General features: G+C 46.9%; 1 protein-coding gene across 4 annotated transcripts in view; it reads right to left on the reverse strand.

Annotated features, from left to right (window-relative positions):
- leng8 (leukocyte receptor cluster (LRC) member 8) overlaps window positions 1-22,885 on the reverse strand; it is a 38,553-nt gene that overhangs the window by 7,830 nt on the left and 7,838 nt on the right. For 2 of the 4 annotated variants that reach the window (XM_059949418.1, XM_059949416.1), the window contains exons 5-13: window positions 20,843-20,938; window positions 20,281-20,512; window positions 19,666-19,789; window positions 16,928-17,113; window positions 15,318-15,638; window positions 15,029-15,175; window positions 9,964-10,270; window positions 7,388-7,489; window positions 5,127-5,195 (exon numbers count right to left, since the gene is read on the reverse strand). In XM_059949418.1, coding sequence (XP_059805401.1) covers window positions 5,127-5,195; window positions 7,388-7,489; window positions 9,964-10,270; window positions 15,029-15,175; window positions 15,318-15,638; window positions 16,928-17,113; window positions 19,666-19,789; window positions 20,281-20,512; window positions 20,843-20,938 — 1,584 coding nt within the window. The remainder of the gene's footprint in view (window positions 1-5,126; window positions 5,196-7,387; window positions 7,490-9,963; window positions 10,271-15,028; window positions 15,176-15,317; window positions 15,639-16,927; window positions 17,114-19,665; window positions 19,790-20,280; window positions 20,513-20,842; window positions 20,939-22,885) is intronic. The other 2 variants (XM_059949417.1, XM_059949419.1) reach the window with 2 other exon arrangements.

Below are 22,885 nucleotides of genomic sequence, written 5' to 3' on the forward strand. Positions count from 1 at the left end.
GAATTTACCCTCGCGGCCCCGCGATGAAGTCAAGAATGAAAGAGCTGACAACCGATATACTTTGACACCAAAGTTACAAAGTTCGATGCGAAGAGACGCGGAGGTTGAATCCAGGATGGCAAATTCCATGAGAAACGTGCGTTCTCAGTCATACGGGCGCCAACGTACTTCTCCAGCCCGCATGCCGCTTGCAGCCGATCCCACGCTGCAGTATTTAGCACGACGGGATCTCGTCACTTCGGGACTGTACCAGTTTGACGATAAACCCGAAAATTACCGTGCTTGGCTCTCCACATTCACCAACGTGATTGACGGGGTCCAGCTCAGTGCAACCCAAAGGTTGGACCTTATGGCGAAATGGCTGGGGAAAGAATCACGCGACCAGGTGAGACGCATGCGTTCAGTGTACATCAACAAACCTGAGCTAGCCTTAAGCGAAGCGTGGGAGAGACTTTGGGAGAGATATGGGTCCCCCGACATTATTGAAGGGGCGCTATATCGACGTCTGGAAAACTTTCCTAAGGTGTCAGCCAAAGATCACTTTAAGTTAAGAGAATTCGGAGATTTACTCATGGAGATCCAAGGCGCCAAAGAAGATGGCTATTCAGCTGGTCTAGTATTCCTAGATACTCCATCCGGGATTAGACCAATTGTGGACAAACTTCCATTTGGGCTGCAGGACAAGTGGCTGACTGTTGCCTCAGAGTACAAGGAAGACCACGATGGTCGATTTCCTCCCTTTGAGCTCCTCACTAGGTTTGTGTGCAAGGAGGCGAAGAGGCGAAACGACCCTAGCCTTGTAGGTCCAGGAAGCAGTTCGATTTACACCAAGCCAGGCAGATCCGTTTCGAATGTTTTCAACATTGATAAACCCGTGTCAGTGCTCAAGACCGAAGCCCTTACGACTAACAACGACCCTGGCAAGTATTGTCCATTGCATAACAAACCTCACCCCCTGAAAGCATGCAGAATGTTTAGGGAAAAACCCCTTGAAGAGAGGACGGCTCTTCTCAAGGAGAAAAGAATATGTTTTAGATGCTGTTCCTCAACCTCTCACCTCGCCAGAGAGTGTACGATCGCCGTGAAGTGTCCGGAATGTGGCAGCCCAGATCACGTCGAGGCCATGCATCCCGACCTGTCACCGCAAACCGAGAGTACTCCTTCACCCCCACAACGGGACGGCGGGGAGGGAGAGGCTCACTCTAGGTCAATAGCTGTCAGCACGAACTGTACAGAAGTTTGCGGTCAAGCTCAGTCAAGTCGTTCTTGTTCCAAGATCTGCCTCACTAAGGTGTACCCTAAAGGAGCCAAAGACAAGGCCATCAAAGCCTATGTGATTCTGGACGATCAGAGCAATCGTTCACTAGTCAGTCCAGAGTTCTTTAAATTGTTCAACATTGAGAGTGAGCGGTTCCCATACTACCTCAAAACTTGCTCAGGCAACATGGAAACCCAAGGAAGGAAGGCAGAAGGCATCCAGATCGAGTCCCTGGATGGTAAAGTCGTCATCTGTCTCCCTCCGCTCTTAGAGTGCAATGAAATCATGAATAACCGCGCTGGGATCCCGACACCAAGTGCGGTGCTACACCAGCCGCATCTCCACCACATCGCCAAACACATCCCAGAACTGGATCCGAAAGCGGAAATACTCCTGCTATTAGGAAGAGATGTTATCCAGGTACACAAGGTTAGGCAGCAGATCAATGGACCACTCAACGCCCCCTTCGCGCAACGTCTGGATCTGGGCTGGGTGGTGATAGGAGAGGTGTGTCTCGGTGACGTACACAAACCGATGGTTAACACACTCAAGACCAATGTGCTAGAGAGTGGCCGCCACTCAATCTTTCAACCCTGCCCGAGTGTCCCGTGCATCAAGGAAGCACAACAAGGCGTTAACAAGCGCGAGGCAAGCGACGAGTCGCTGGGCCAGTCAGTCTTCGCTCTAACGAAGTATGACAACAAACTTGCACAATCAGCTCAAGATACCATTTCTTTAAAAATCAAAGACACCAAGGTCTTCAGAGATGAAGCAAATAATGGGGTTGCCCCATTGCCAATCAGAGAACCACGCCAGCGCTCACCAGATAACAAAGAGCAGGCAGTCAAACGGTTCACGTCCTTACGGAAAACCTGGAAAAGGAAACCTGAGATACAGCAACGCACCCGATTGGCCCACGAGGTACTGTGCACCCTAATGGCAGAGGTCACAGCCATTATAAACGCACAATCATTCCTACCTGTGTCTTCTGACCCAGAAAACCCCTTTATACTTTCGCCATCAACGCTCCTTACGCAGAAGGCAGGAGCACCTCCTCCACCAGGAGACTTCTCAGACAAGGATTTGTACACAAAGCAATGGAGACAAGTCCAGGCTCTGGCAAATCAGTTCTGGTCCCGCTGGAGACAGAAATATCTACCCTCGTTGCAACAGAGACGAAAGTGGACAGAACCCCGCAGGAATCTTCAAGTTGGAGACTTAGTCCTGCTCAGGGACAAGCAAGTCGCTCGCAACAGCTGGCCAACGGCCAGAATCACTGCTACATTCCCTAGCGAGGATGGACATGTCAGGAAGATCGAATTGAAGACTACCGACCAAGGCGATGTGAAAATTTACCAAGGGCCAGTTACAGAAGTTATTCTACTTCTACCCAATGACTGATTAAGAGACTAAGTTTTGTACTCTGCTCATTGTGACCTTACGAAGGTCAAGCGGGGAGTGTGCTGTCTTTACGACAGTTATTTAGTTTATAATATTTTCGCTTAGTAATTCATTCAATAGTATTTTCTAGTTAGAATTAGAAGTGTTTAAAGTATATTCATTGCATGTAAAATATATCGGCATGCGATGACGTCACATCCGGTTTCGCCGCGTCTTGTGGGAAAACACCGGTTTGAAATCAGCGCGAGGGTGGGGGCTTTCCACGAGGCTCACCTGAGCACAAGCAGTTTTGCAAGCATGAGAAATCACAGTGAGAGCAACGCTGTAAGTTAATAGATAATCGATATATTGAACTAAGATGTTAATGCTGATCCTGTTAGAGGTAACGACGGTAGATAATGTTTATGCTTTCCTTAGTTAAAGAGTCGCGGATAGTTTGCATGGAAGTGTATTTAAAGTAGTCAATGGAGCAGGTAACCTCTCCCTGTATACTGCACCTTAGTGTAATGTAGTTATAGTCACCTTTGCAAGTATTTACACTTGAAATGTGATATTAAGGAAGGAACAAATACTGTATCAATCTTGTATTGTTTTATCAACAGTTTTCACCATATGTTAATGTGAAGAGTGAACAGTAAATGGTTAATCTTACTGCGATCTGGTTCTTATTAACTGTGGTTTATCCGGACGTTAAATTCGGCGTTTCGTTACACCCGAAGGAGAACGTTACAGGGGTTGAGAGGAAAATGGATCAGCCATGATGAAATGGCAGAAAAGACTCAACAGGCTGAATGGCCTATTCCTGTTCCTAATTCTTATGGCCTAATATTCCTCTTTTGCACAATCTACTCACTTACTCTCGAAGGGCGGTGAGGTGGTTACAACGTAGAAAGGGCAGTAAAGAGGGGCCACTGCAGGAGGGGTGACGAGGATGGAGGACTGCCAGAGTGGTGGTGAGGATCTAGAGTAGTGGTCGCCAACCAGTCGATCTTTGAGACTTTCCCAGTAGATCCCGAAAAAAGAAATGAAAAATGTGCAGCGGACAGAAAAGACTGGAAGTAAAACCCTGCAACCCCAGAAACAACCTCTCCCCACAAACAGCTTTCCATAGCAGGAGTATTGCTATATTACCATTATCCTCATTGGTATTAACTTATCTTTATAATGCTCACATTACAACACTTCTCCCCCTTTAAATTCCAACATTCCTTAAATGTAGAAGAACTGGGAAACAAAAACCAGTGGTGTCATTAGCTTGTGTACCTTTGAAACATACTAGTGTCTCAGTAACAGCTTACCAATACAAAACACCTAAAAAATGTGGCAGATTCAACATTCAGTCTAACAAAGGAAACTGTCCAAATATTCAGTCTGTCAGGAGGTTTGCGAGGGCGCTGTGTTGCAACAGATGAAAATTATTAAATCTAAGTAGAGGAGCAGCTTTACTGACAGACAGCTCAGACTGGCATCTGCAGTTAAGAGACAAATTTCAGGGAACTAGCAGAAAGTATTCAGACCCAGTCATAACACTGAGTGCAACAGTCAATTTATTTTTTTTGTGTTGAAATAAAATTAAATAATGAAACATAGAATTAAAGGTGTTGTAATGTGAGCATTATAAAGATAAGTTAATACTAATGAAGATAATGGTAATATAGCAATACTCCCGCTATGGAAAGCTGTTTGTAAAGAGAGGTAGCTTCCGGGGTTGTGGGGGTTTACTTCTGGTCTTTTCTGCCCAGTGCGCATGCATGTGTCTAAGTGCTTTAGTAGGTCGATCTTGCCTTTCACTAAGGCCGAGGTAGGGTATCTCAGGCTTAAAAAGGTTGGTGACCACGAATCTGGAGTAAGAATCAGAAGTATCATCACTGACATGACATGAAACATGCTGTTTTGCGGTAAAAGTCCAGTGCAAGACAAAAATGGTTATAAATCACAATAAATAAAGAACAACTAAGTAAGATAGTGCCAAAAAAGAATAGTAAGGTAGTGTCATGGACCTTTCAGAAATCTGATGGCAAAGGGGAAGAAGTTGCTCCTATAATGTTAAGTGTGGGCCTTCAGCCTCATGTACATCCTCCCTGATAGTAGTAATGAGAAGAGGCCATGCCCTGGCTGGTGAGGGATGCCAACTTCTTGAGGCACTGCTTTTTGAAGATGTCCTCTCTGTGTGGGAGGGGCAATGAGGCTGGATACCCACACCCCAACTTGGCAACATCTTGCCAGTCTGAACCTCAGTGCTCCCTCCCCAACAGCACTCTGATGGGAGCACATGGAGGTTGCAGGGGACAGCTTATCCCTCCCTGTTTACTGGAAGAGGCAACCAATGCTGTCCTTGCCTTCTAATCCCGACAACCTCAACCACTAGCCTCCCACCACTTTCCAGGAGGGGACTGCACTCTGGACATCAGAATCCATATCGCCTTCAAAGCAGCACCTCTTCCTCCACGAGCCAACCCCTGCTCACCTTCTCCAGAGCTATCCGTGCATGCGTCTCGTACACCTCCACAGTGAACTCTGTCCGCACGCCCTGTACCTGTGGGAGGAAGAGGACAGTCATTTCTGGCCAGAAACCAGAGAACGTAGATCAGCAGGAACAGGCCCTTCAGCCCACCTTGCCTGTGCCGACTGCGATGGTATTGAAATTGGTTTATTAATGGTTTATGTACTGAGGTACAGAGAAAAGTTTGTACTTTTCTGTAACCTTACTTTTCATACAGATCAGATCATTACACAATGCGTAACAAGGTAAAACACTAACAGAATGCAGAATAAAGAGAAAGTACAGTGCAGGTAAATAATAAGGTACAAGGTCATAGTGAGGTCAACTGTGAGGCCAAGACTACATTTTATCATTCTAGAGAACTGTTAATAGTCTTACAACAGCAGGGTACAAGTTGTTCTTGAGGGCTGTGGTAACCCCCGGCTCACTGTCTGCACCTCCCCGTTCCCTGGCCATTCATGCCTCTACATAAATGGTGCTTGAATGTTGCTACTGTATCTGCCTCCACCACTTCCCCTGGCAGCCACCATTCTGTGAAAATAAGAATACTCCCCCACCACTTTGCCCTCTAGTATTTCATTTTTTCACACCTACCACCCTAGTGTAAATTCAAAACTTGCGTCTTTAAGTCTCCTTTGAGACACCCTCCACCTCAATTGGGTTAAGGTCTGGACTCTGACTTGGTCATTCCAAAACCCAACTTTCCTTCTTTTTAAACCATTGTGCTGCTGATTTACCCTTGTGTTTCAGATCACTGTCTTGTTGCATCATCCAACTTCTGTTAAGATTCAGATGACGGACAGCTACCCTGACATTATACCTTGTAAAATGTCTTGATACAATTTTGAATTTATTCAACAATTGCTAGCTGCCCAGGCTTCAAGACAGCAAAGAAATCCCAAAACATCATGTTCCTTCCACCATGCTTCACAGTTGGGATGAGGTTTTGATGTTGGTGTGCAGTGCCCTTTTTCCTCAAAACATAGCAGTGTGTATTTCTGCCAAAAAGTTCAACTTTTGTCTCATCTGTCCACAGAACACTGTCCCTGAAGCATCATGGAACATCCAGGTAATCTTTTGTAAATATGAGAAATGCAGTAATGTTTGTTTTAGAGATTACTGGTTTCCTCTATAGTCTTTCCATGAACACCATTCTTGTTCAGTGATTTTCTTATAGTGGACACACGAACAAAGACTTTAGCAAGTTCCAGATATTTCTGCAGGTCTTTTGCTGTTACCTGTGAGTTCTTTTTCCATTTCCTGCAGCATTGCACATTGTGCTCTTGGTGTGATCTGTGCAAGACAGCCAGTCCTATGGAGAGTAGCAACAGTACTGAATTTCCTCCAGTTGTAGACAATTTCTCTTACTGTGGACTGATGAACACTCAGTTCTTTAGAAATGCTCCTGTAGAATTTTCCAGCTTCATGTATCTCCACAATTCTTCTTCTAAAGTTCTCGCAATGCCGGTCAGTTGAGGAGGAACAGGTTAGGGGACTTTCCATACCCTCAACCTAATGTCCCTCACTACCCACCCCTGCCCCAGCACCGAGTTCTGGAAGTAGACGTAGCAACAACTCTTTTCACTGTATGCATTGGTGCATGTATGACAACATTTAAAAAAAAGATAAAGCTAAAAGAAATTCTCCTCTAAACTAGGGGTTTCCAAGCTGGGGTCCATGGACCCCTTGGTTAATGGTAGGGGTCCATGGTGTAAAAATGGTTGGGAACCCTGCTCTACATTCTTCTCCTTCAAACAGATATGCAGATGTCATGTAAATGTTGTACTGTTCCTGCCTGCACCACTTCTCCTGGCTGTTCATTCCAGATACCAACTACTCTGCATGAAAAATGTACCCCCTTTAAACTCATCCCTTTGACATTAGACCTGAGTGACCTGGTGTTGGGAAACAAGACACTATTTCTTTCATAGTTTTGTAAACCTCTGTCTATTTATTGTTCAGCCTACTGCACTCCGGAGAGAACAGAACCACCTCACCCAATCTCCCATAATATAGCTCAAACCATCCAATCCACGCAACATCTGTATGAACCTTTCTTGTACCCTCTCCAGATGAGCCACAGGGCAAAGAAGCAGAGGGGCTTGAGATAGTACAAGAGAAAATACAAGAGCTGCCCTCATACACACTACTCCTCCCCATATATCTGCATCATGCTCACCTCAGGCTTACTTACTGATAGACACACTCACACATAGGTGACTCACCGTCAAGTCCTGCCTCAGGGATTTCAGCTGCTCGCAGGCGAAGGCATAGTCCTGGTTTGCTGTCCAGTGGTTCTTCACCATGGCCAGCGACTTCTTTAGGACCTGGGTGGAGAGGTGGAGGAGGGAGAGAGCAAGAGAAGGACACTCTGATTGGCATGGGGTATCACACAGAAGGGGAAGGGAATATGAGTGGGTGGAAGGGACAAGTAGTTCTGGTGAGCAAGGGGGAAGTGGAGGTGAGGAGAGCGAGGCAGGCGGGGGGAGCAAAAGAGCATGGATGGGGTTGAGCCAGTAGAACACCAGGAGGATCTGTGGAGTGGTCGTGAGATGGGCAGAAGGGAGGGGGAGAATGAGACAAGCATGGTGGGGTGCGGGGGGGGAACGTCACATGATGACGTAGGATCGAAACGTGGAAATACAGCTCTCCCGTAAAAAGCCAGTAAAATAACGTTTAAGTGAAGAAAAGTTAGTAAATACTTATTAAAAATTACTTTAAACTACTCAGGATTGTCTTAAGATATGTGTCCTAAACAGAAGCAGAAGAAAACTACTACTTTGCAGACAACACAAGTTGGAAAAGAATCAAGGCCGGCCGCCATGAAAGAGCCTCGGGCTCAAGTGCATTCTACCTTCGGCAATACAGAACAGGAAACTGCGGCAACATCAACCGTTTCCAAAAAAAAAGAGCAACAGGAATTGCGCATGCGTGATAGAAGGGGCATGCGCAAACACGAGCAACCCAAACTACAAATCCCAGCTATGATCAGAACTGACAGTGAAAGTGAATATGAGGTGGAATCAGATTCTCTGGATAAATCAGACGAAGATGAAGAGACAAAGAAGAGCAACAGGAGGAGGTAGGAGGAGATATTGGAGACATACAAAAATCTTTGGTGCAAATAATGGATGAACTAAAAGCATTAAAAGTAATAAAAATATTAAAAATATGAAGATTATGTTTGATAAAATGATGAAAAGACAGGACAAAATGGAAAGAAAATTTAAAACTTGGAAGAAACAATGGGAGACACCATTGATACAGTGAATAAAATGGAAGATAATATTTCTGCCTGGACATCAGAAAGAAAATGGTTGTTGGAAAAAGTGGATGTACTTGAAAATTTTAGCAGACAAAATAATATTAAGATTGTTGGACTTAAAGAAGGTATAGCGGGAGAGGATTCAATAAATTTTTTTCAAAAATGGATTCCAGAAATTTTGGAAATGGAAGAAGGAACCCAGTTATTTGAAATTGAAAGGGCTCACGAAGCCTTAAGACCAAGACCTCAAGTTGATCAAAACCCACGATCAATCTTGATAAAATGCTTAAGATATCAAGATAAAGAAAAAATCTTGAAGACAGCTGCCCAACATGCCAGAAAGAGAAATTGGCCATTGATGATAGAAGGGAAAACAGTTCTTTTCTATATCAACTTTTTGATATGTTATGACCTTTTTAAGAGAAAGAAGGAATTTAACCCAGCGAAAAATGTTTTATGGGAAAAGGGTTATAAATTTATATTGCGCCACCCGGCAACCCTGATAATATTTTTGGATGACATAAAAAGAAGATCTTTTACTGATTTTCAGGATGCGGAAGAATTTGCACAAGAACTCCCAAATATTCGCTAACCACAGCGAAAGATTCAAAAGTGAATCAGATTAAAGATGAATACAGGGACAGTGAATGGAGTTGATGGATGTTTAAGGATAAAAGAGTATTTAAATATATTCTTAATTATATGATACGGGGGAGCTGGGGGAACTTCAGATCGATTGCTACGGGATTCACGTGTGTAATCATGGCGATTGCCATGACCCGTACAACGGAGGGGGGTAATGTGTTTTTTTGTTATTCACAATATTAGTAGGGGGATATTTCGGTTTTTTCCCTTTATAATCTATTTTTCTTTAATCTTTCTTTCTTTGCCTGGACAATATCGGTGGGGGGGGGGGGGGGGGGGGAGAGAGACACACATAGCAACACAGAGAATTTTAAGAAGATTCCCCAAGGTACTACAAAAGTTGAAAAGTTAGGTATTACTATAGACTGGAGTAACCATGTTAAAAATAATGACTAATTTACTGAATTTTTAAAGTTTTAATGTTAATGGGCTTAATGGACTGGTGAAAAGAAAAATAATTTTAACATACATTAAGAAAATGAAAATAATATAGCTTTTACCTGCATTCCATTTGAAAAAATTACTTAAAATTTAGGAGACAAATATAAAATATTTCTGAAAATTTGGCACCCTTATTTACAAAAGATAGGATTAAATATATAGGTGCTCCGAAGATAAAATTATTGGTTATTTGGGGAAATAAATAAATATATATACTAAAGCTATTATGAACTCTGTGGAGCATGTGGGGATCTTCCGATATCCAGGCATTCTTTCTTTCTTTCTTTTCCTATTTCTACAGGGTTATGTTAGGGGGGAGGGGGGGGAAGGGTTGATAATTTTTTTTCCTTCTGTAACCATTTGAAAACCCAATAAAAAAATTTTTATTAAAAAAAAGGCATGGTGGGGTGGGGCAGGGCAGGGGATGAAGGGACAGCGCAGAAAACTCACGGAGACAGGCCGGACAGTGGAGGGGTCCGGGGCGCAGGTGAGCCGGAGATAGTGCTTGGAGATCTCCTGGCTGGTGCCCACAATCTTGATGTGCTCCCAGTCCAGGGGCTCGGCGCTGCCATCGATGGTGTTGTTAACCTGCAGCACCAGGGGCGCAGTCCTCAGTCGCCTGGCTGGCTGCCCCTGCTGGAAGCGTGCTGCCCGCTTCTGCTTCTTGAATTCCTTATCCGGGTCCTCCAGGGGCAACTGACCTTGCCGCTTCATCCGCCGCCCCTTTCTACCTCCTGCTGGCGTCACCTCGAAGTCCCTGGGGGTTTATAAGCCAATGGTCAGACCACATTTGGTATTGAGAGCAGTTTTGAGCCCTTTATCGAAGAAAAGTTGTGCTGACATTGGAGAGGGTCCAGAGAAGGCTGATAGCGATGATCCAGGGATTGAAAAGTATGAGTAGTGTTAGAAAGCTCTGAGCCTGTACTCACTGGAGTTTAGAAGAATGGGGGGGGGGGACATCACTGAAACCAGTCGAATATTGAAAAGCCTAGATAGACTGGATTTGGAAGGGATGTTAGGGATGTTTCCAATAGTAGGTGAGTGACCTCTTCTAACTGCTACTATCCGGGGGGGGGGGGGGGGGTACACTACCTATTTATTTTACTTTTTGTAAGACTTACATTTCTTATTGAAATTCAGTGATTTCTTTTATTATGTATTGCACAGCACTGTTGCTGCAAAACGCCTATTTCTTTGGTGCACATCGCAAGTCCTGGTTATGCGACCACTGAGGTCAGGCAATCTCTGATGAGTATCGATAATGGCCAGGGCCGCCCATCTTGTAAAGGCACTGCCCAGAAGACGACAACGGCAAACCACTTTGTAGAAAAATTTGGCAAGAACAATCACGGTTGTGGAAAGACTATAATCGTCTACAACACATAATGAATGAATCTCTAATCCAGGCAGTACCCTGGTAAACCCTTTTGTTAAAGTCAAATCTGAATAAAACGCAGGAGACCTGCTTCTTACAGCTACCAGAGTTTATTGCGCACCCTGTTTGTGACCCAATTGTCAAAGGGAAGGCAAGTAAGTACTGCCACCACCCGACAAGTGGACTTTCTTCCTCAGGTTTATACACAGTAAGCCCCATACATTACTGTTGCAAGATGTTATTTGAACTGGTACACCCACCAAGTCTGTTTGTGCAAAACTTAGTTACAGATAAGAGAGTCCTTGAGATCAAGGCTTAATTACAGATGGACATTTCATTCCTGTCCTTATTGGTAAGCCCTCCTCCCCCTACTCAAACGAGATCACAATGTACAATGTTAGCAATCTCTCAATGTCTCTCTATATGCTGGGGAGAATTGGTATGAGCCTGTCTTAGCAGACTGCTGAAGGCAGAGTTTAGTTCAGTTCAAAAATACCTATCCAGTCCAATTATTCTTTTAGCCAGAGGTTACATGGGTTCAAAATAATTTTTTATATCCCCACTTCCTCATTCCCTCCTTTTTATCATTTCATGGTAACTCTCACGACCCAAGGGTTACAATTTGATCCCATGGCTGAAGCAGCTAGCCACCAGTGTCCACAAGCATCGCAACACAAGAATGACTGCAATTACAGTAAGTACAATTCTTCCATAATGCCACCGATATTCCTGGAAAAGCTCCCAAACGACCATCATCCTGTCCCGCTGCCAAAACCATGCAACCTCCATCCTACGTTATGAATCTTTTGTTATATCCTGGGTTATATGCTCAGACAGGGACGGTATGTTACTGGATTCATTGGGTATGTAGGTACAGCATTCTTTCCCTATGATGGTGCATGTTCCTCTTTTTTCTGCCAGAATGAAATCAAGGGCCATCCGGTTCTGCAGGACAGTTTGCCAAGGCCAGCTCCTCAAGTGCTGCAGCCAAATTGATTATCTCTCATGAATTACTGGCTACTCCTTAGGAGGGACAAGTGATCATCCAAAATCACTCAGTCTCAGTTATACCTCTCTACTGCCTCTTCCAATTGGGGTGACTTTCAGGTGGGGTACTAAATATGCTAGGTAACAACTGCCAGTCCACCCTTTGCTGGGACTTTGCAGGTCCCATCTCCCAGTTTCCCTTGGGAGCCATATATATATAGGCCTAATTTCCACACACCCAGTGGGTGCCATTTACTGGTCAGGGAGGGTCTGCAGTGGTGTTGGTAGTACAGCTGCAATTTCCCAGAATAAATGCATCTTCTCCTCCTTGGAAGTCACAGTAACAGGTAGCATTTACTACTCCGATGCTTATCGATAGGGCAGCATCCAGGTGGGCAATTGTCTTGGTGGATCCGTTAACTCTGGGGTTTTATTGGATTCTTCCCTCCCTGTCCCAGAAAAATCCTAGGTATTCCCTTTATGGATTTCAGGGTATAGGGGGCCTCTCCTTCCCTGCCGCTGCTGTTTTACCCGAGCAGCCATCGTATCTAAATACAGGGAGGATTGGGGTTCGGGAGTACTTGGTCCCTGGTAAGGTGGGGAGGGGGTACAATGGGTGCTCAATCCTCATCGCAGTCACTGTCCTCAAACAAGGTCAGTAAGGGTTTGGGAACCCTTGTTTCCTTATTAGTCCGATCTCTAAACTGACGTCCCTCCCCCTCTCTCCTATCTAGGCCAGCCTTGGTTTGCTTATGTTGTTTTTCCTGCTCTCGTTTTTGGCGCCCATCCACCCACTCACACTCCGCCTTTAGTGTCTCCCAAATTTTTGCCTTCTGCAGTATTCCTTTATCACATGCACTATGCTTCCAACTTGTTAATAATGTTCCACTTCACATCTGCCTTTTCCTTCCATTCCTTTGTCAACAATTTCCACATCAAATTTACTGCTTGTTCACAAGAAGAACTACCCCAAGGTCCCCCTAGTGGTCACATTTTGTTCCCCAATTTCTTATTCAGCGCTGCACTCAACATTCGCAAATCCTTTTCTTTGTCTGGGACACTCTCACACATATTGTGTAGGGCTGTTCCTGGCCCATTCGTATCAATCAACTGCAATTGAGCCATGCTCTCTAAGTAATTTATCCGGCACAAAGCCTCCTGCCCAATTAATAAAAGTTGCCTATCTTAAACGAGTCTGTCAGCAGATTCTTCCCCGATCCCATCAAGGTTATGCAATCAGTCTTGGGCGAGGGACCGTGCCTCTAAGGGAACTAATGGAGAGCGACAAAAGGTAAAATACCTATAGGGTGCCCAGTTAGTCTCAACAATCCCCAGAGTGGTCCAGTCGCTTACTCAGCCCGTATACTTGGCACTCCCTTTATTCGGATCCTGTTTTTCATGCCAAATGTTAAAGTTGAATCTGAATAAAATGTGGGAGACCAGCTTCTTACAGTTACCAAAGTTTATTGCGCACCCTCCTGTAGGAGCTTGTGACCCAATTGTCAAAGGGAAGGCAAGTAAGTACTGCCACCATCCGACAAGTGGACCTTCTCCCTCAGGTTACAGCCGTATATTTATACATAGTGAGCCCCATACGTTACTGTTGTAAGATGTTACTTGAACTGGTACGCCCACCAAGTCTGTTTGTGCAAAACTTAGTTACAGATAAGAGAGTCCGCTAGATCAAGGCTTAATTACAGATGGACATTCATTCCTGTCCTTATCGGTGAGCCCGCCTCCCCCTACTCAAATGAGATCACAATGTACAATGTTAGCAATCTCTCAATGTCTCTCTCTATGCCGGGGAGAATTGGTATGAGCCTGTCTCAGCAGACTGCTGAAGGCAGAGTTTACTTCAGTTCAAAAATACCTATCCAGTCCAATTATTCTTTTAACCAGAGGTTACATAGTTTCAAAAAAAATTTTATATCCCCAATTCCGCACTTTTTGAAAGTTCTGCAAAGCCCTCACACCTTTCTGAAAATGAGGTGAGCAGAAGGGAATGCAACGCACTAAATGTAGCTTAACCAGTTTAAGTTGCAACATAACCTGCTGACTCTTGAACTCAATCCCTCATAAAGGAGAGCATGCTTTACCATCTTTCCTTAGAGCTTATACTCTCTAATCCAAGAAGCATCCTGACGAGTCTCTTCTGCATCCTCTCCAAAGCCCCAAGTCCTTCCCACAACGGAAGCGATGCTTCAGACGCACCGAAGCAAACTTTTTATAAAGCTGCAACATAACTTTGACTCCTGAATTCAGTGTCTTGACTAAAAAGCTAGTGTAGCGATTAGCCTGACACTATTACACTTTGAGGTGTCCAGAGTTCAATTCCAACATCACCCGTAAGGAGACTGTGCATAGGTTTTCTCTGGGTGCTCCAGTTTCCTTCCATGGTCTAAAGACATACTACATAGTACGTTAATTGGTGTCTTGTGGAAAGCAATCTAACTGGTTGCCATCACAGTGTGGTGGGGGAGGCTACTGCACAGAATTGAAATAAACAGTACAGGAGTTAACTTGGCTCCATCATGGGCACTAGCTTCTGCAGTATCCAGGACATCTTCAAGGAGCGATGCCTCAAAACTGTGGGATATATCATTAAGGCCCCCCCATCACCCAGGTCATGCCCTCTTCTCATTGCTACCATCAGGAAGGAGGCACAGAAACCCTAAAAGCACATACTCAATGATTCAGGAACAGCTTCTTCCACCTTGCTATCAGATTACTGAATGGAGATTAAACTCAAGAACACTATCTCACAATTTTTAATTTCTATTTTTGCACTTATTTAATATATAAATATATTTCCTGTAGTTCATTTTATTATTCTGTATTCTGGTGTACTGCTGCCACAAATTTTACGATGCATACCGGTGGTATCAAACCCGATTATGATTATGATAAATCAAGGGTTGTTGGACAGCATGGCCTGAAGCACTGATTCTACACTGCATCTTATAAATAAATATATATGCCTCCTTATCTCCTAGAGGGGAACAGGTGAGATGCTCAGGGGAAATTGATGGGAGGAAAGGGAGGCACGTAATTTGGTGTTGGAGCTATCGGATCCTAAATTTTGCCCTGTGATTGCACTCGCTGACCAGGAGTTCCCCGATTGTCACCGCCCACAACTTCAGCTAGGACGCTCACCTGCGGTTCCGCTGCATCCGGCCACGTCCCCGCGCCCGGTCCGTCCGCCCCCGTCCCCGGCCCTTGGAAAGGGGCCTGCGGCCCCCGATCCGGTTCTCACTGCTTGAGTACGAGCTGCTCCCCGAGTCTGAGCTGGAACCACTGCCGCTGGCGGAGGCAGAGAGAGACAGAGGTTGAGGATGAGGGACACACCGGAAAGGGAGTGAGAGAGAGAAATGCATTAGGCAAGGGAGGGGTGTGGGGGAAGGTGGGACGGAGCAAGGGAGGGAGGATGTCTGGTGAGCCTCACCTCCTATGATGCCTCCGATGCGGAGACCGGGATACAGATCGAGAGCGGCTGGAGGAGCCAGAGCGGGAGCCGGCGCTGGATGAGGAGCTGGAGTCCCGTGTGAAGACGTTGCGATAGCCGAAGCGGGTGGGGTGGCTGCTGCCCCGTGACCTCTGTCCTCCCCCACCTCCTCCGCTGCGCTGACTCCCAGGGACGGGGGATGGGGCCCCGGCGTTACCTCGTTGGGACGGACTGGAGGACAGGCCTCCCCGATGGGGTGCGGACCCTCCCAGCTCCCACCTGTTCTTCTTCGATGGGCTCTTGGTCTCCTCCTTGGAGAGGCTGAGAAATAGGGGGCGGGGTGAGCAGAAAAGCATACAAGATCACCCCTCCCCAGGCAACAGAGGACCCCTGATATTTCACCACCGGAGACAGCCCTATCCTGTCCCTTTCCCCCTCTCTACTCGACAATCTTTTCTCCTTCCTGACCCCTCCCCAATCCTCCTCCAATCTGCTCTCCACCTCCTTCTACCCCCTCACTCCCACCCCATAACTCTCCCTTCTTCGACCCCAACCACCACAATCCTTATTTTTCTCTTTTGACCATTCCTGTCCCTCCTCCTCCCAAAACCTACCCTCCCTCCCATCTCCCTATCTACTCTTCCTTCTTCGCCACCAAACCCCCGCTCCAGTCCCACCACAATCCTCATTGATGTTCTCATTCCCCCTCCTCACCTTGTCTTCCTAGCTAACATCTTACCTCCACCTTTCTCCCCCCTCTCTTCCAACACCCCAACCTTTTCCAATTCTGCCCTCTCCACCAGCTCCTGCCTCTTGCACCTATACCCCCACTAGTGTCCCCATTCCCAGGTGAACCCCTCACTCTTTTAACATGGACATGAAGGTCCACCCCTTTATTTGACAACGACACTGACTGAAAGGTCCCTATCCCCCCTCACGCCTCCCCAGCACTGGTTCGAAGTACCATCTAACTCCTGTTCCCTTAACACAGACCGGAAGCGTCTGTCCCATACCAGCCCCCATGAAATGGGCTAGTGGTCCTTCGCCTCTCACTTCCTCGACACAGGCTAAAAGGTTGCCCTCACCCCTTCCATGACAAAGGTCAACATTCCCGACCAAACATGCGACCAAGTGCCCATCTGCCTCTCATTCCTCTGTCTTGAAGTGTCCACCTTCCCGTTCCCGACTTGATCCCAATTGTCTGACTCAAGCATTAATCCCTCCCATTCTTCCTGACTCAAAGCGTTGATCCCCTCCCATTTACCTGATTCAAAGCATCCATCTCCTTCATAATTCCCTTCACACAAAGGGCTTGTCTCCTTCACAACGGGCACACCTCCCACCCGCCCTCTCCAAAGGACCTGCACCCCCTCCGTTCCCCCTCAAAGTTCTATTTCCTCCAGTCACCTGATTCAAAGGACCCCATTTCCCTCCCAGGAAGATCCATTGCCGTAACTTCCCCCCATTCAAAAGGTGCAATCTGCTCCGTTCCCTGACATGAAAGGCCCGATTCCCCCCTGCGAAGGTCCATCTCCCTTTCATTCCCCACGCTGGGGGCTTGAATACCTTCACCCAACACCTCCCTTTCCCCACCCCAGGCTAGGACTCACTCAGGGAGGGGCTCGCTGCTCCAGTCGATGGTGTAGGCGGAGCCGTCCTGGAGCCGGGCCTGCAGCACATCCTTGAGCAGCTTCTCAGTGCGGTCTTTGTCAGCCTCGGTCTCACAGGCCGTGAAGCAGCGCTGCACGTACTCCTTCATGGCCTGGGGCCAGTCATCTGGCTTTGTGGGGGAGGCACTGGGTGGAAAGAGGAGAGTCAGTGCTGGGAGGAAGAGGCAGTCAGCTTGGGGGAAGGGAGAGACAATAGAAAATAGGGGCAGGAGTAGGCCATTCGGCCCTTCTAGCCAGCACCACCATTCACTGTGATCATGGCTGATCATACACAATCAGTACCCTGTTCCTGCCCTCTCCCCATATCCCTTGACCCTGCTATTATTGGAGTATAAAAGTTGCATTGTTTGCTGTGTAACCAAAACTATGTAGTCAGCTTTGAACTTGCTATTTGCTATGCATGTATCCAATTAAGTAGGAGAATGAAACCTTAAGAATGTAGAAGACAATGGTGTGTTAATGAGAGGTAGCTAAGAGATGTCGATTAGAACATGATTAAGTCAACAGGTAGAACTTGTGATACGCAACTGTAGATATGCTAATGCAACTAAACCAGGAGATTGCTATAAAAAATGCTATGTACAAGGATCGGTGGGCAGTCAGCGACTAGCTCAATGACTGTCTCAGCTTTGATTTGCAAATTAAAGTTTAATACTTCTTGAAGAATCTTCTGTGTCTCCTGGTCATTTGTGGGGCACGAGAAACCACGACACTATAAGAGCTCTATCTAACTCTCTCTTGAATGCATCCAGAGACTTGGCCTGCACTGCCTTCTGGGGCACAGCATTTCACATATCCACCACGCTCAGCGTGAAAAAGTTTTTCGGCATCTCAGTTCTAAATGGCCTACCCCTTATTCTTAAACTGTGGCCTGTAGTTCTGGACTCACCCATCAGCGGGAACATGCTTCCTGCCTCCAGTGTGTCCAAACCCTTAATAATCTTATATGTCTCAATCAGATCCCCTCTCATCCTTCTAAATTCCAGTGTATACAAACCCAGTCGCTTCAATCTTTCAACATATGACAGTCCCGCCATTCCACGAATTAATCTTGTGAACCTACGCTGCACTCCCTCAATAGCAAGAATGTCCTTCCTCAAATTTGGAGACCAAAACTGCACACAATACTCCAGGTGGGGTCTCACCAGGGCCCTGTACAGCTGCAGAAGGACCTCCTTACTCCTATACCAGGGGTCGGCAACCCGCGGCTCTTTCATCTCTGTGCTGCGGCTCCCCGTGGTTTGTTAGTTTTTGAAATGTAATTTGAAATTTGAAGATTATGGTGATCTTGTACAATCTAAAAATGTTGTGGAGACGCCATTTCCTGGCACATCCGAACTGGCTCACAATTAGCCACCGTTCCGGCTAAGGGAGATAGCCTACGGGGGTTTGTGAGTACGTGTCTTTTGGAGCATCCGCGCCCACGGGGACGGGTTGAGGGAGGCTTTAAAGCAAGGCTGTTTAGTTCGAATAAAGTTACCTTTGACTGCAGTGTCTTTATTTTAGCGCTGCGTGTAGCGCTACACCGCTACAACGTGTTTTTTATCGCTATTAATATACATCACCACTGCCAATGCCTGACACCCGCCAGTGCGCGCTTTCTTTTAATTCTTCAATCTAAGGTAGGCTAACTATGGAGTAACCTTCAACCCAACATCTTTTTTTCGGAGTTCAAAATGTTTTTGTTGCATGCAGAAATGTAATTTCGTTTTCTCTGCAGGAGTTCATCAATTTCATAAATGCAACGCATTATAGTTTGTTTATACCATAGCATAAAGGCAAAAAAAAACCGTTGTATGCAATGTTATTTCATTTTAAATGTCAAACAGGTTTTGTGGCTCCCAGTGTTTTCTTTTCTGTGGGAAATGGGTCCACATTGGCTCTTTCAGTGGTAAACGTTGCAGACCCCTGTCCTATACTCAATTCCTTTTGTTATAAAGGCCAGCATGCCATTAGCTTTCTTCACTGCCTGCTGTACCTGCATGCTTGCTTTCATTGACTGATGTACAAGAACACCTAGATCTTGTTGTGCTTCCCCTTTTCCTAACTTGACTCCATTTAGATAGTAATCTGCCTTCCTGTTCTTGCCAGCAAAGTGGATAACCTCACATTTATTCACATTAAACTGCATCTGCCATACATTTGCCCACAACCTGTTCAAGTCACCCTGCATTCTCATAACATCTTTCTGACATTTCACACTGCCACCCAGCTTTGTGTCATCAAAGAGGGCAATAAGCGCAGAAGGAGGGAGGGATTAGTGCTGGGATGGGGGGGAAGACAGGGAGAGGGATGACCAATGGGCGTCAGGAACATGGGTCAGAGGTGAGCGTGAGAGGGGAAGTCATGATAGGGGTCAACAGTAAGGGAGAGGGAATGGGTTAGAGGGAGGAGTGTCAGCGGTTAGACAGAGTAAGTGGATGTGTGATGTCAGTAGGGTAGGCGGCTGGTGCTGGCGCTGTGGGTAGACGTTCAGGGACATGGGGTTGGATACGAATGGCAGGAAGCAGTGACCCATAGACACCTGCTGCTCCCTCCTTCAGGGGATCTACCCCTTGGCCTCCACATCACCCCTTTCCATCCAGGGACCCAAAGCTCCACAACCCACCTCCCCTCCTGACACAGGGTTCTGCCACTCCAGCCTCCCTCCACAACCATTCGCCATCCTCCCTTGGTACCTGGGACTCTGGTACCTCTCGGGGAACTTGTGGCTCTTCTGCTCAGCACCGGACAGGCTCTGCCCACTCACCACGTACGGACGAGGCGACAGGTTGAACTTCACCGCCCCGGAGCCAGGGGCCTCTGCAATGAGAAAGAGGCAGAAGGAAGAACAGCCAGACAGGGAAAGAGAGAAATAAAGAGAGCGAGATAGGAACAGAGAGAAAAAGAGAAAGCAAGAGAGCAGCAGAGAGACAGACAGAATATGTCAGACATATCACATGGGGCAGAGAACCCACCAACCTCCTAACCTGCCAAACTTGAACTTCCTCTGGTGCCACAGCAGCTGTCACCCTCCGTTTCATCTCTCACCCTAGCTACCCCTAACTCCCCTTCTACTCCACCACCCCCACCCGTGCACCAGAATTACCTGTACCACAGCCACTGTTGTCCCTCTTCCACCCATACCTCCCCTGCTGTCTCAACTCCCTTCTACCCAGTCTCATTGCTTACCCAAACTACCTCTCGTAACCCACGTCCTGCTTTCCCTTCCTTTCCTGTTCCACCTGATGCATCAGCCTTACACCCTCATTCCCACCCCCCCCCGCCCCACGCCACCAGTACAATGGACTCACGCTTCATGCGGTGCCACAGCGGCTGTCCTTTCTTGGCCTTGCTGCCACTGTCAGTGTAGCAGGTGCCCTGGCCTCCCGCCTGGGCCTGACTCTGCTGCTGTGAGGCTGGGACCTGGGCCTGGGCCTGCGTGGAGCTGCTGTGCTTGGGTCCCTGCTGGCTCTGGGGGCCCGACGATTCCTGAGCTGGGGCGCTGGTGTAGGAGCCACTGTCCTCCAGGCCAGGCACAGGAGGCTGCAGGGAGATGGGAGGGGAAAGGGAGACAGTCAGACTGGGGACACCGGAGGAAAGGGAGGAGACCGAAGGCTCTGCGGGGAAAGTCGGTGGGGGCGAGAGGGAGATTGAGGTGCCCTGGGGAGACAGGTAGATTGAGGAGACCGTGGTGGAGAGGGGCGGGGGACAGAGGTGAGGGGGAAGGAGAGGGAGGTGACTGTGGGGGGGCATTGGGAGGGAGGGAACTGACTGACAGTGGGAACCACAGAAGGGAGAGACAACAAGAGGAACCTCACTGTTCCCTCAGACACCACTTCACTCCGAGTCTCCCCACCCAACCAGTAGTCTCACCTGGGCATGACTGCCGCCGTGCTGGGAGCTCTGCTGCCCCTGGGCCACCTGGTAGCCTGGCACACTATACTGACCCTGGTACCCCTGGTAAACATTCTGGGAGAAAAAGGACAGCAAAAGGTGAAATATTCCACACAACCCTCCCCACCCAACTGCCCCCTCCGAGCTCCCGAACTTCACCACCACAGGCTGCTGTTTGCAACCAAGACCAGCATTGGCCACGGCCCATCCATTACGGCAGCCTTAGCACAAGAGGCCTCTGTGGCTGCTGAATGATTGTCTTATTAGATACCTGCATAAAGCAGTCATAGAAGCGTGTATTTACTTTGAATTACAAAGCTAAATAAATAGCACAAATGAACAAAGTAATGGAGGACTTTGTTCCTTAGAACATAGAAGATTGAGGGGAGATTTGGTAGAGGTATACAAAATTATGAAGTGTTTAGATAGGGTAAATGCAAGCAGGCTTTTTTTCCAGAGGCTGGGTGAGACTGCAATTAGAGGTCATGGTGAAAGCTGAAAGATTTAAGGGGAAACTCTCACAAGTTGTGAGTGTGCAACAAGCTGCAGGTGCAAGTCAGCTCAATTTCAACATGTGAGTAGTTTGAAGAGGTATATGGGTAGTAGGCCTCCAAGAGGGCCACAACCTCTTTGTAGGGTTTGGAAGCCTGCTTGCCTCAATGATCCGGACAGCTGTGTTGGCTGGAGTCAGGGCTTTGGCTCTTGGTAGAGACACCCATGCCAAACCTGTCAAAGGGTAGAGGATAGGCTAGACATGGTCCACCAACCCTCTAGGTTCATCTATTTAGCTCAGGGCTAACAACCCTGACAGTTAAAAAACTGTTAAGAAACAGCAATGAAGAATCCTTCTGCATCTCAGTGGCTATGGAGACACAGAGAATGAGGACCTTCACTGCGTAACAGCAGCGGCAGAATGGGCAGTAAGTAATGGATGATAGGGGTATGAAGCACTATGGTCCCAGTGCAGGTTGATGGGAGGCGGCCTTTTAAATAGCTTGGCATGGACTAGATGGGCCAAAGGACCTGTTTCTGTGCTGTACTTTTCTAGAACTCTTTAACAAGGTAACATATACAAAATGCTGGAGGAACTTCGCAGGTCAGGAAGAATCTATGGATATGAATGCTGACATTTTGGGATAAGACCTTTCTTCAGGACTGAGAAGGAAGGGGGATGATGCCAGAATCAAGAGGTGGGTGTGAAAGGTAAAGGGCCGGAGAAGCAGGAATCTGACAAGAGTGGAACACAGGAGAAAGCAAAGAGAGAAGATGAAGCATTCCTCACTTCATGTACTGCTCAGAAATGTGACGCCATCAGAAATTCTCTATTGTATTTCTTAAGAGTCCACTACCCAGCTATTCTTCTTTTACACCATTTAGTCATTTACTTTTTGTAACACACAGTATTATCTCAACGGTACTGCTGTCACAGAACAACAAATTTCACTACATAGCTCCTTTTTTTTCCAGAGCGCCAATGGTTAATATGAAAGAATGTACTTTTTAAGGTGATTGAAATGAAGGATACAGAGGTAGAATTTTTTTTGTAGAGGCTGGTAAGCGCATGGAAAGCACTGCAGGGGCTGGTCACAAACATTTAAGAGACTCTTAGCTCAGTTTTTCTTTCATCTATCTGCCTATGAGGGAGTGAAGGGTTATATTGATATTGAAGCAGGTTATAAGGTCAGCACAACATCATGGGTCAAAACAGCCCGTACTGTGCTATGGAGTTCAGTATGTCAGCGACAATAAACATGATTCAGATTTTGACTTTATGGGGAGGAGCTGGGCCGACCTGCAACAGATTTCAGCTGGAGAATTCCAGGCCTGCACTGGGAGCTATTGTAGAGGACCAAACTGGAGGCGGAAAACAGTCCGCTCTGAAACTGCAGCCTGCACTTGGGTTGGGAAATGATGTGTGGATCTGCAGGAGCTGAGCAAGGCATCACTGATTCCTACATCTAAACCAACCCCGCCGCCCCCCACCTCCCCAATTAGGGATAAAGAAAGAGGAGACCATTTAGA

This window comes from Hypanus sabinus, chromosome 24 (genome assembly GCF_030144855.1).
Source record: "Hypanus sabinus isolate sHypSab1 chromosome 24, sHypSab1.hap1, whole genome shotgun sequence".
Taxonomy (NCBI): Eukaryota; Metazoa; Chordata; class Chondrichthyes; order Myliobatiformes; family Dasyatidae; genus Hypanus; species Hypanus sabinus.